Below are 14,080 nucleotides of genomic sequence, written 5' to 3'. Positions count from 1 at the left end.
TTGCAGGATAGGTTCTGCTTGGAAAACGTTCAGATAGTTACTTCCTTTGTTGACTAGCAGAGTCTTGTCAATTGAGGTAAAAGGTAGGTTGTATGAGGCCTGTGTAAGAAGTGTTATGTTGCACGGTAGTGAGACATGAGCAGTGAAGCAGGAAGATCTTGACCGTTTAGAAAGGAATGATATGAGAATGGTTAGGTGGATGTGTAACGCCACTCTGAGAGACAGAAAGAGTTCAGATGAGCTAAGAAGCAGGTTAAGTATCCGTAGAAGTATCCAGATAAGAAGATTGAATTGGCTGGGGCACTTGAAAGAATGGAGGAGGATAATTGGGTAAGAAAGTGTAGAGACTTGATAGTTCCTGGGGCAAAGCCCAGAGGCAGACCGAGAAAGACTTGGAAGGAGGTTATAAGGACAGACTTGATAGAGAGGAAGTTGAGTTTAGATCTAACACAGTCTAGATCAGATTGGAAGAGGGTCATTATTATACCCCGTCCAATCCATGCTAGCATGGAAAACGGACATTGAGCCGAGAATGATGAATGATGATGATGATGTGTTAAAATAACTGGTGGCCACAACCAAGATAACAACAAGTCAAGACTGATTTACTTTCCTTAATTGCCTTGGGTTCCAGAATAATAACACAAAACTGATAGAAAATAATGTATTTCAATTGAAATGAGTAGATACAACATGTTCAGTGTGCGTTGGACTATTTGTAGAAATTTTTTGGGGAATGGGTAGGAATGCAGGTGCCTCCTTCGTTCTTCGTTCTTTGTCACATGCACAAACATATAATGCATATCCTGAGCGTTAGGATATGCATTTTAGGCGTCTTTATGCCCTGAGACAGATGAGATGCCCTGAGCATCAGGTGCATCAACATGTTCTGAGCTTCAGGCACATGCTAATTATGGTGTTTTCATTCATACCCTGAGCGTCAAGTGTATGAAAGAATTGAGATGCGCTGAGCGTCAGGCACATGCTAATTACTAGTGTTTTTATTCATACCCTGAGCGTCAGGTGTATGAGAGATGGTCTGAGCGTAAGTCGCATCAACATGCCATGAGCGTCAGGTGCATGTTTTATATTTAAGTGATGATTACAGTACAGATGCTTTGAGCGTCAGGTGCATTGGCATGTCCTGAGCATCAGGACCATGCTAATTACTGGTGTTTTTATTCATACCCTGAGCGTCAGGTGTATGGGAGATGCGCTGATCATCTGGCGCATCAACATGCCCTGAGTGTCAGACACATGCTAATTACTAGTGTTTTAATTCATACCCTGAGCGTCAGGTGTATGAGAGATGCCCTGAGCGTCAGGTGCATCAACATGCCCTGAGCATCAGACGCATGTTTCATATTCAAGTGCTGCTGATTGAGATGCCCTGAGCTTCAGGCGCACCTCAATAAGCGTCAAGTTTGTTTCCAAGTGCACAACTAGAACGGAAAATATAGTGAACACATGTATACATGCCCAGAGACGTCGATGATATTTCAGAGATGCCCGCATTCCATTGCACCACAGTGATAAATTGACTTGGTATCTCATATCCACAATTCATAGACGTATTGATGACATAAAAAAAAGAGAAAAAAAGGTGAAATAAATTCAATATGTAAAAAAGGGTGGAAGGGTGGTGACTTTAAGCTTAAGGTACCGTCTGAAGAACTTGTTCAGTGTGAGGTGCTTGGGTTTTATATGCAACCATTAATAATCATAACCTGAGTAGGGTCCAGCTCCTTTGCAGGCAAGTGAAACTAATATCCCTGGCAACCTTTAGGATCAGGTCTATAGGTAGAAACCACCACCACAGTGCAAGGCTCTACCAGACATCCTCAATGACCAAGGTAAACTTAATACTAATCACAAGTGCTTAAGAACTGTGCTTCTGTCACCACAATTAACATGAGCCAAACTTGCACTTTAGCTCCATTTAATTTTCAATATATAATGTAAAATTAAAGGAAAAATTTACTTACATGAATTTATGAGAATTTCTTTGTGAAAAATAATGCTGGAGACATCTGTTTTGCAAATTTTGGAAAAGGTTGGCTAAAATCCATTACCAATGTAGAAATATTAACTTAGCCTCCTTTATTGGAAAGTCTGGAATTTTGGCCTTGGATGTGCAAAAGATATTACAAATCTCATAGGTATGAAGAGACTTTCTTCCTTATAAAAAAATCTAAATCAATATATACACAAATCAATCATATATATTTAGGTTTTTCTTATTATAGCACATGGTACATGCATTGAAGCGTAATTTCTGGTTGAAAATATGTAGTAGCACACCAAGTGACATACCTTTAAAGAAATAAATCAATTTAGTTTCAAAAATTTAAGCTACCAATAATAGCTCTAAAAAATTAAGATTACAATCAATCATATCATATCAAATATATATCTTACAGTTTCTGACTAATTGTACAACATCAAGAATGTAAAAAAGTTTTGTTGCAAACCAAAATTTGAAAGTTTACTTCTCTCTGCTGCAGTTATCTTCCTATATTATCAATAGCTTTTGTATTGTGTAACATTGATGTCGGAGTGTTCCTGTTAAAAACGCTGATTTGTTTGACAATGCTTTAATTACTTTAAAAATAAAGAATAAAATAGATAGCATTCTTTGACATGGCATGTAAAAATATTAGTAAGTAACTGTTTTATACCTATTCTAGAGTCATAGAACAAAAATTATTACTTATCTTAAATCATGTCACTAATGTCGTTATCCCCTTAAGAATGTCTTGCAGAGTTGACATTTAAATACATAGGCACTGAAGACATTCCCTGTCAAAGAAGAAAAAAGAAAAAGGAAGTTTCAGTTAGTTCACAACAATCCCAAAAGAAATATGTTTGTTTCCTCAGATTTCAAAAACACTAAAAGAAAAAGCGGATGCTATCAAACTTTTGCAGAAATTTTTTTGTGGTTGATATAATTTACAGCATCATAATGTAACTGGATCCTTGTTGTTGATATTAAAAACTTATTCTCTATAATAATACAGGGAGTGTGTGTGTCTAGGCAAATTGGACTTGTTCATTTTCTTCTGATGTCACTGAAAAACTTTGGTAATCTTTCTGACGTAACAATGTGACGTCAATATCACTACTTTAATGTCAATATCTTAATTTAAATTAATGAAGCCATTACAGTGCACTTCAAATTTGAGGTCAAATAACTTGGAAACAAGGTGGTACCGTCAGTCATTTTTTATCGCAAGGGTAACTAGGGACCACCTGAGACCGATTTGGGTAAGTTTCCCAAACCTTGGTCTTCGAATCCGTTTCGGAATGAATAGGTTGATGACGTCATCAAAAAACCTTTAAACCCCAATATCTCTGCAACTGTTTGTCAAAGATACATGATCCTATACATTTTCTTGTGCAGCATTTTAAAACCTATACAATGAAGGCAACAGGTATACCAAATTTCTAAAAAAAAATTTGGCAGGTCTTGCTGATGTCAGCAAAATTTTAAACCCTTATATCTCATTAACCATTCATCAAAAGCACATGATCATATACATTTTCTTGATCTGCACTTTAAGCTCTACGCAATAGAGGCAACATAAAAACAAGGTCCTAAAAATTTTTTTGTGAATGGGTTTGTGATGCCATTAAAATTCAAATGACGCTTCCTTTTTATTTTTATCAGCAAAACATCTAAAACAACCTAATTTTTTCATTTTTGTGCTTCGTAAGTGGATTTTTCCAAAATTTATTCAAATTATAAAGTTTGTAATGTTCCAGTTAAGTAGTAATCCCACACATATAAAATTCAGAAATGCCAAAATCGTTTACGTTTTTATTTAAAACAGAAAAAAGTAGCTAAATATAAATCTTGAAGAATTATGCTATCAAAGAATGAAAGCAAAACATATCTACTGCATGTAGTGTATTTATTATTATACCTTTGTCCCAGTTGTACAAGGCAATATCAGAACCACACATTGAAACAGCTATAACTTTGACTAATAGTTCACCATCTCCAGGCTCAGGAACCTTTATGTCTGTATATTCGTACCCTTGACAGTTTGATGTTTTGATTAAACATTTCATTTTGTTGTCCATATCAGACATAGTTTGGATTTAGATGACACTAAATATTAAAGAAATATAAGAACGAGAAGACAGTCGAAATATGTTGCAGTTATATATAAAGTATATAAAAGAAAAATATGAAAGAAATATAGAACAAATAGTGGGTTCTGTTAAGAAAAATTTCAACAGTGCCCTGGTAATGCGTTCTGGCTTCAAATGTGGATTATATGGTTTCAAACCGGTTTATCCACATTGAAGCCAGATATGAAAAAAATGATGTAGCTTCAATGTGGTTCATTTCTGGCTTTATAATTTTATAATTTCTGAAAATATAAAACTGGCTTCAAATTAGATTCTTCTGACTTCAAAAGATTGAAAAATGTATGAACTGGCTTCAAGGTGGATTCTTATGGTTTTAAGAATTTTCAAGGGTTTCTAAATGTGGCTTCAAATTGGTTTCTTTGGGCTTTAAGAATTCTGGAACTTATGCTAGTGGCTTCAAACTGGCTTCACCCTGGTTTTGAGAATTTTGAACTCTCAAATTGGATTGGTTTAAGAAAATATTGAAATTTAAAGCCAAAAGAAACCAAAAATAATCCACCCATGGCCATGGTAGAGCAATCGCCCGGCAAGCGAGAGGTAGTGGGTTCTAGTCCCAATCGATCCATCACATTTGCAGCAATTGGGAAGATAATGTGGCAGTATTATTTATACTAATATATCTAACATATGCACCACTGTTCCTATAACATAGTGAAACAAATTTCAGCAGTTAACAAATAATAAAACCTGTGTTTGCTCTCTGTGACCCACGGAGGACTCACCAGAGTAAATTAGCGCTTTACTCTGCAATATTTATTTTAACAGATAATATCTTCAAAACCCCCAGGTCGTTTTAAATTAGGCCGAAAGTTTCGTTTTCATGTAACTAACTGCACGATTTTCTCATGACTTTGCGAAAAAAGTTTCGTGTGGAAGAAAAAAGAAAGAAAAACATCTAAACGTCTAGACATTTAAAAATGAAGAAACTTCTAAATTTGTAAGTTTTTGTTCAATATGAAATAGTTATACATGATCCATGTCATTTTTAGTTGTCTACTTAAACCGGTAATAAGGCAGGAATGTTGAAGATATCATACAAGCTCGTCACCAGGGCTCTTGTACGCTTATGTGTCGTGAAACAAAAATTTCATTCATGTCACCATTCATTCTTTTCAAATTTTTCTCTGCCGCGCAGGTCCCTTGAGCAAAAAAAACTTCGGTTAAGTAACACATCAATGCAATGGCTGCCCAGAAAAAAACAAAAAATGAATGAAACTTGGCGCATAATCAAGCATTTTGGTAATCTCTTTCGCCTGTCATATAGCGATTTGCTCTTGTGTTTTGGTTGTATTTTGGGCTTTTTGATGGTTTTCCGCTCGTTTACTGCTCCTTTCTGCTTGTTTCCTGGTCGTTTATGGTCGTTTTCAGTCGTTTCCTGTTTTAGTAAGTACCTTTAGTTCAAGTATATACGTGCACATTTATATTAAAGTGGTACTGCATTTAAAAACATTCTGCTTCGCTCCTATGACAGTGAACTGAAATATGTTGATATTTTTAACCCACCGTCTCCGGTGGACAAAACATTTAATAATTCCAGTCTTGTATGACTTTAATCACTTTGCAAGACTTGAGAGGCGTACATCAATGAAAGTGAGTTTAAACACCTCACAGTGACGCGAATGGAATTAATTTCTTCATGGCGAATTTTTACCTATGAGCGAAATATTACCTCTGTACGCTAGCTAGCTGCTAGTAGCTTGAGGCTGTTAAGTTCAACAGGGTGGGTGGTCAATATAGCATAATTTGGAAAAAAAATGAACTGCAGGTACATTTATTTGATGATAAATGTAAAAAAAATTTTTTTTGCTGATTTTTGGCACGCATGGTTTGCACGTGTTCCACCATTATTCATGGGGGTTGTGTAATATTTCACGAAGTATATAACGAAAACCAGACACTCCACTCCCTAACAATCCCTTCCCAACAAACTTACAAAGATAATCTGGTCCATGATTAAAGGAATACTCTTTGGGTGCTTAACAAAAGATAATAATGGGAGAATAATGAACGCAATACCGTACAAGGGCGTACGAGGCCTTTTGTCTGTGGAGAAATCTCAGATATGTAGCTGATACACATTCTCGACCCCAGAGTTCTTGAAATAAATCTCGAAGAGCTCTGGAGACGAGAATAGTTAATACAGGAGCTTTTAACACCGACTAAAGAAGGTAAACCAACAGGTCTAAGATTGAACAGGTCTATAGATTTTAGACATTTTTGTACTGAAAGGATGTTTTAAAAAGTGATCAGTAAAAACTTCTCGTGGATAATAAGGCAGAGATAGGGAAATGTATGTTCTAGCGCAGTCATGCACGCACATACGTCACAGCTAACCACAACAAATCCAGTACCATGCTTAGTAAGGTAAAGTCCCTAATATACCTCGTCATGCAAGGTAAAGTCCCTATAGAGTGCAGTGACGTCATCACTGCTGCAAATGAGTAAAAGTTCTAGCGCATACTGCAGGGGGAATTCCCTTATAGAATGCTAATCAACGCATGTGCAGTCAAGACGTGAACAACTGCGTTAGTGTTTTTGACCATTATGAAATCCTCTGGCAAAACAAAAAACTCTATACAATAAAGAAATGAACACACGCACTGTGAAACAATTACGTGATATCGCGAAAAGCTGTGAACTTATGGGGTATTACAAGCTATGCAAGGCCGAATTGATTTCTTTATTGGAGAATGTACCACATTACGCTTGGAGGCCACCTAAACAACCAGCTAAACCTGTAACATTGGAGAATGTACCACATTACGCTTGGAGGCCACCTAAACGACCAGCTAAACCTATAACATTGGGGGATATGGATATCTTTGAGAGACAGGAGATGGCGAAGGCCCATCTAACAACTAATGGCACAACTGGGTATTGCCCCCATCTGAGATGGATCTCTTCGAGAAACAGGAACTGTCAAAAAATCGTTCGGTTGTAGGGGATAAGATGAAAGGGTGGTATAATTGGCTTGTGGACGCTGTTCCAAAGCCTATAAAAGAGGGGGTCAAGAGAAACTATACAGGCTTTAAACATAGGGTGATGGAACTCTATAACAGGGTAGCCAGCGCGACACCTACACTTCATGACGAAGTCGAACAGGAGGCTGAGGAAGACTATATAGAAGATATCCAAAATCTATATGATCGGCCGGGGCAAGATTTTACGCCTCAGGAACATAAGCATGCTCTCCACAGGACCTTTCGAAGTTTTCGCATTCCTGGTATAGGAGAGCCGACGTCAACGGGTATATAGGGATGGTGCGACCAAAGTTAAAAACCTTGATTCAGGGGCAGGTAGAAGATATGGCATCAGCGAAGGTACAGCTGTCCCTCTGGATCAGGTGGAAGAGGAAAACAAACTCGGAGGTCAACGATGAGTACATTGAGGTGAAGAAGGCCTTCAATAGCAATATCGCCTCAGTATTCCAGGGTACCAACGTAGACGATGTGCTGGACAGGATATTTGCACAAATCAAAACACATGTGGAGCATCCAGCGCTACCTAAAAGTGGCTTTACGATTAGTCGAATCCTATACCTTGACGTAGACTTTCACAAATTGAGGCTAACAAGGGGTTCGTCGTATATGAAGGCACCTAAATGAATAGCTTCGAAAAGGGCAATTATTAACCCAAAAAGCGAGGATGATGAGTGTTTCAGGTGGGCTGTTATAGCATCTGCCCAATACCGAGATTGAAAGGGATCTACAGAGAATCACTAGGCTGAGACCCTACGCAAACCTCTATAATTGGGAAGGTATAGAGTTCCCTGCAAGCACCAAGAGCATATACATGAGAATAATAACCTGGGCATTGCGGTGAATGTCCTGTATGTGACGGGAAAGAAGATTAATAGCCTGATGCGATCGCATCACAACGGACGTAGCAAGCAGGTGAACCTGCTGCTAATAACAGATGACAAAAAGACCCACTACACAGCCGTCAAAAGCCTATCGCGACTCCTAGGTATTGAGACCTCGAAAAATACGGCAAAAATGCACTTTTGCCTGAACTGCCTACAAGCCTTTCCTACAGTTGAACCGAGGGACAAGCACCATGGCTACTGCAAGGACCATGAGGCCGTTAAAATCACGATGCCAACAAGCGCCTGAAAAATATGGCCAACAACAATTCAAAGTACCCTTCTGCATATACAGTACAGTCCAGATGTAAGCGTACGCGTACGCTCAAGTTTCACACCTTTTTCTCGGAGGCGGTAGTTGTTTGTCTTTTGTTCTTATTAATTATCTTGCGAGTCTTGTAAGTCATTAACTTGCGCGTAATAAACAAAAGATTATTGAGGAAAAAATAGCTTATTATAACTGCGCGTAACTATTGTTAAATAGTGTTAACATAACTATTCCCAATAGCATAATTGCAAATGTTATCAACTCTATCAATGTGACACGAAGAGCCATTGTTTAATATTTTTATTAAACAAAGGTTTTGCGTGGAAACTAAATAGACTAGCGAGAAGGCATTGTTGGTTGCGCGGGTTAAATAAAGCCTTTACGCGATAGAAATCATTTTATTTTAACAAAGATTGAAAATTTTTTTAGATTGCATTTTAAAACTTTAAAAACGAAAAACGGCGATAGAAATGTTTTTTTAGATCGCATTATAAAAGTTTTAAAACGGAAATCGGCGATAGATATTTTTTTTTAGATCGCATTTTAAAAGTTTTAAAACGAAAAACGGCGATAGAAATTTTTTTTTTAGATCGCATTTTAAAAGTTTTAAAACGGAAAACGGCGATAGAAATTTTTTTTTTAGATCGCATTTTAAAAGTTTAAAAACGAAAAACGGCGATAGAAATGTTTTTTTAGATCGCATTTTAAAAGTTTTAAAACGAAAAACGGCGATAGAAATGTTTTTTTAGATCGCATTTTAAAAGTTTTAAAACGAAAAACGGCGATAGAAATGTAATTTTAGATCGCATTATAAAAGTTTTAAAACGGAAATCGGCGATAGATATTTTTTTTAGATCGCATTTTAAAAGTTTTAAAACGAAAAACGGCGATAGAAATTTTTTTTTTAGATCGCATTTTAAAAGTTTTAAAACGAAAAACGGCGATAGAAATTTTTTTTTTAGATCGCATTTTAAAAGTTTTAAAACGAAAAACGGCGATAGAAATGTTTTTTTAGATCGCATTTTAAAAGTTTAAAAACGAAAAACGGCGATAGAAATGTTTTTTAGAATGCATTTTAAAAGTTTAAAAACGAAAAACGGCGATAGAAATGTTTTTTTAGATCGCATTTTAAATGTTTAAAACGAAAAACAGCTATAGAAAAGCTTTTTTAGATCGCATTTTAAAAGTTTTAAAACAAAAAACGGCGATAGAAATTTTTTTTTAGATCGCATTTTAAAAATTTAAAAACGAAAAACTGCAATAGAAATGTTTTTTAGATCGCATTTTGAAAGTAAGAGCTTGTGATTTTAAATATATCAGATTAAAATCGCGTTACTATAATTAGTTTCGTTGTTAAAAAAAATTAAAATTCAATGGCCGTCGCGTTTAATTTATTCTCGCGCAGAGTATTGTTTTTAAACAATGTTTCTCGCTATGCTTTTGTTTTTAACACGAAGCAATTATTTTCGCGCAATTTGAAAGGAACTCGCTATCCTATTGTTTTTTTTAATGAAAGCAATTATTTTTGCAAGTTGAGCGTACGCGTACGCTTACATCTGGACTGTACTGTATGAGGACTTTGAATCCCTGCTCATCCCAGTAGAGGATGCCAGGGGTAAGAAGACGAAAAAGCTGAGTAAGCACGTACCGTCTGGTTGATGTACCTATAGCACATTCGCCTATGGGGATGCACCAGATCCGCTAAGGGGTCATCTACAAAATTCGTAGCAATTCGTATCAAAAAAATTCGTATATGCTATACGAATTTTCTTTTGCCATACAGTAATTAAATTCGTATGAAATTTTTCTAAATTCGTATAAAATTCGTATTAGTTTTTAATTAAATTCGTATGAGTTTAGAAAAATTCGTATGAGTTTTAAATTAAATTCGTATAAGTTTTAAATTAAATTCGTATGAGTTAAATTCGTACTAGTTTAACAAAAAATTCGTATGAGATTTTAATTAGATGCGTATGGTTTTAAAAAAAAAAGAAAATCGTTTGACATTGTATTAAATTCGTATATGAGTTTCAAAATAAAATATTTTTTAGATCGCATTTTAAAAGTTTAAAAACGAAAAACGGCGATAGAAATGTTTTTTAGATCGCATTTTAAAAAGTTTAAAAACGAAAAACGGCGATAGAAATGTTTTTTTAGATCGCATTTTAAAAAGTTTAAAAACGAAAAAGGGCGATAGAAATGTTTTTTTAGATCGCATGTTAAAAACGAAAAACGGCGATAGAAATGTTTTTTTAGATCGCATTTTAAAAGTTTACCCCTAACAGTATACCGTGGTTAGGACTGTGTAACGAGGTTCGTTAACCATCTGGAGGACGAGGTGAAATGGCTATACAATACCTATACCCACAACAACCCATGCTGCCTTTAACAGAGGTCCTGAAAAGGGAACATGACGAGGCATCGAAATGTCACATCTGCATGAAGCCGTTGAACGACTGTGAGTATAACCGTAAAGTCGGGGACCATTGTCACTATACGGGGTTGTAAAGAGGTGCAGCGCACGCGATCTGCAACCTCAGATACAAGATACCCGGTCATATACCCATCATCTTCCACAATCTCTCCGGGTACGACGCACAACTGTTTATCCGAGAACTGGGCGAGAAGTACGACACCCAGAACATTGGGTGCATAGCAGAGAATACTGAAAAATATATCAGTTTTAATGTGAAAATCAAGGTACTGCTTGCAGGCATGGGATATGGTGATGGCGAGACGTATAAGACCATAGAGATACGGTTCATCGACAGTTGTCGACTCATGCCCTCAAGTCTGGACAAATTGGCAAGCAACCTCGTTGGAACAAACGCCGCCGGCATGAAATGCCAGCAGTGTACAGATACCTGTCTAGAATTTCAGGGCATAGACGCTGAATACATGGCAAGGTTTTGGTGTAAAAATTGCGACTCGAATACCACGAAGCAATTAGACAAGACCAGGTAAGGGCAAACGTACCATCCATGGCAAAGTTCATCGACAAGGATGATGTCTTCAGGCTGATGCTGAGAAAGGGCGTGTACCCTTACGAGTATATGGACGATTGGCGGCGATTTGAAGAGTCGGAGCTGCCCCCAAAGGAGGTGTTCTACAGCAAGCTGAATATGAAGGGTATCAGCGACAATGACTATACCTATGCGAAAAAGGTATGGAATTGTATAACTCCAGAGGATAATAGCGTCACCATGGGTGACTATCATGACATCTAGGTGACCATGGAGGTACTGCTATAGGTCGACGTTTTTGAAACGTTTCGTGACGTGTGCTTGACGAATTACAAGCTTGATACCGCACACTTTTACAGTGCACCTGGCTTTGGCATGGAAGTACACAGGTATTAGGTTAGAGCTCCTCACGGACCCCGACATGCTCCTGATGTTGGAGAAAGGTATCCGAGGAGGTATAACCCAGGCTGTACACCACTATGCCAAAGCTAACAATAAGTACATGGGAGAGCAGTACGATCCAGAGGTTGAATCATCCTACCTCCAATACCTTGATAACAACAACCTATACGGATGGGCTATGAGCCAGCACCTGTCAACAGACGGCTTCAAATGGGTGTCAAATGTTGAAGCCTTTACCGAAAGGCGAATCGAGAATCCCGTTAGGGACAATAGGCATGGGTACATAAGTTGATATCGACTATCACGGGAGACTACACGACAGGCATAACGAGCTGCCGTTCCTACCGGTACGCAGGACGGTCCACAAGGTCGAGAAACTAGTACCAAATTTGGAAAACAAGCGGAAATATGTTGTCCACATAAGAGCCCTTCACGAGGCTATAAAACATGGGCTTAAATTGAAGAAGGTGCACAGGGTCATCCAATACAATCAGAAACCCTGGCTCAAGGGATACATTGATCACAACACTGATTTAAAAACAGCCGCGAAGAACGAGTTTGAGAAGGACTTTTACAAGCTCATGAACCTCTCGGTATTCGGCAAGACGATGGAAAACATTAGGAACCACCGCAACATCCAGCTGGTCACCAACGAGGACAAGTATACGAAGCTCCTCATGAAGCCAAATTTCAAGGGTGGAAACCGGTTTAGCAAGCAGCTCCTGGGGATAGAAATGGGTAAGACGCAGGTGAAGATGAACAAGCCGGTGTATATAGGTCAGGCCATATTGGACCTGTCAAAAATGGTCATGTACGAGTTCCACTACGACTATAGGGAATAAATGAAGGTGTAATGTAGACGTATAATAAAGAGAATGTCAGATCTTGCGCGAGTATTCGACAATGCCTCTGCGGAATACGAGCAGCAGACTCTATGGCAGATCTTGGTATCCTGGTGTACTGCACCATTGGGAGGTGTTTAGCGGCTACTTGGTAGCAGGGCATACCGCGAGACATATGGGCAAAAAGAGCGAGGATGAGGCGGACACTAAGGAAGAGCCTCAGGCGGTGCTATAAGATAAATGAGTGAAGAAAAGCAAGAAGAGAGAGTCATTACAAAAATCGGTAAAACTTTCTGGAAGGGTTGCGCAGGAACACAAGTTGGCAACACTGATGAAGAAGAGGAAGGAAGAAATGAAACAACAAGAGGGTACTGTAGAGCCTACAGTCGAAGCCTCTTCTGGGACCAGTTCCGTACAGTCGGTTCACATCTATGGAGTAGGCACGCTGGCCGTGGTTGCCATAGGAGTAGGCGTTTGGTACAAATTTGGTAGGGGTGGAAATGAATCTAACAAGCCGGCAACTCCAGAGCCTCAGCAGGGGAAACAGGGCAAAACTCAGCCTCCCGAGATCGAAATGTTCAAAATGCTATAATATAAATGACTACAAAGATTCATATGGACAGCAACATTAGCCCAAAGGAAACCATGGTCATTGATTCCCTATGATGGGAGTCCGTCAGGTTAGTATCGTACACAATCCTGACAGCTATGAGGGCGAAGAAGGCTCTGGGAGTTTCTAGACCAGGGCTAAGATGGATCTTCAGGACGGCCTGAAGCTCGTCGCTATATGACGGCAGTGATCCCTGATACCTCCAAAATGAGCGTCTAGTAAAGTTTCTATATCTCTCCAAGAGATATAGGAATCAATATGGAAGGAACCAGGAGTTGCTCGAGATGCTCAAGATCTCTTACCTTGAACCAGTTCCAAATGAAGCGTAACGGTCAACTAACGACGACATGCATCTCTTGCCTTGATAAAAAGAAAGTGTCAAAGGGGCGTACGCGCCGCGCCTCTATACAGCCCCTGCACGAGCTAATGGCTATGCTGCGGGCTCATATTAAGGCCCAATTTTCCGAGGGTATGACATGGGAAGATTACGAATTTTTGCACATTCACCACAAGATACCGTTCAAGTATCAGGAAACAGGGAGGTACCCGACGCTTGCTGATGTTGCTAAGGCATTGCACAAGACGTATATTGGAATAGTAAATGGAGAGCAGATGTTGTAAACGATGCAAGCACGTTCTAACCCCCGACAAGTTTAAGATTAGGGGCAATGGCCGAACAAAGAGTTGTATAAGCTGCCTGGCTAAGGCAAGGGAGAAGCGGCGTACCAAATGCAAGGACCATGTTATTGAACACGAGGTAGACCCCCTTGTTATTGATAGGGAAATTAGTGGGTTTGGACAGGATGAAGATTACCTACTTCTTTACACCATGTTGACATACGACATTATATCCCAGTACGCTGAACTCATCGGAGCACCCTCCGAGAGCCTGGAGAAGGCGTGACTCATCAAAAGGTACCGCAAGGTACTGTGGTGCCTAGAGGGAAAATTAACATATTCTCCAGTACCCATCGAATA

The 14,080-nt window shown here is 38.6% G+C and overlaps 1 protein-coding gene across 4 annotated transcripts in view; it reads right to left on the bottom strand.

The window, feature by feature from the left end:
- The window catches only part of LOC130662588 (L-threonine 3-dehydrogenase-like), a 42,373-nt gene extending 28,687 nt beyond the window's left edge, over positions 1-13,686 (bottom strand). The window contains exons 1-3 of one of the 4 annotated variants that reach the window (XM_057461479.1): positions 3,924-4,064; positions 2,419-2,799; positions 1,480-2,313 (exon numbers count right to left, since the gene is read on the bottom strand). In XM_057461479.1, the coding sequence (XP_057317462.1) occupies positions 1,480-1,567 (88 nt within the window). In that variant the 5' untranslated portion in view covers positions 1,568-2,313; positions 2,419-2,799; positions 3,924-4,064. Of the gene's footprint in view, positions 1-1,479; positions 2,314-2,418; positions 2,800-3,923; positions 4,112-13,404 lie in introns of those variants that run through there. The other 3 variants (XM_057461481.1, XM_057461478.1, XM_057461480.1) reach the window with 3 other exon arrangements.
- Between the last annotated feature and the right edge of the window lie 394 nt (positions 13,687-14,080).

This window comes from Hydractinia symbiolongicarpus, chromosome 10, assembly GCF_029227915.1.
Source record: "Hydractinia symbiolongicarpus strain clone_291-10 chromosome 10, HSymV2.1, whole genome shotgun sequence".
Classification (NCBI taxonomy): domain Eukaryota; kingdom Metazoa; phylum Cnidaria; class Hydrozoa; order Anthoathecata; family Hydractiniidae; genus Hydractinia; species Hydractinia symbiolongicarpus.
The sequence above is the reverse complement of the archived record's forward strand: the minus strand, read 5'-3'. Positions and strand labels throughout refer to the sequence as shown.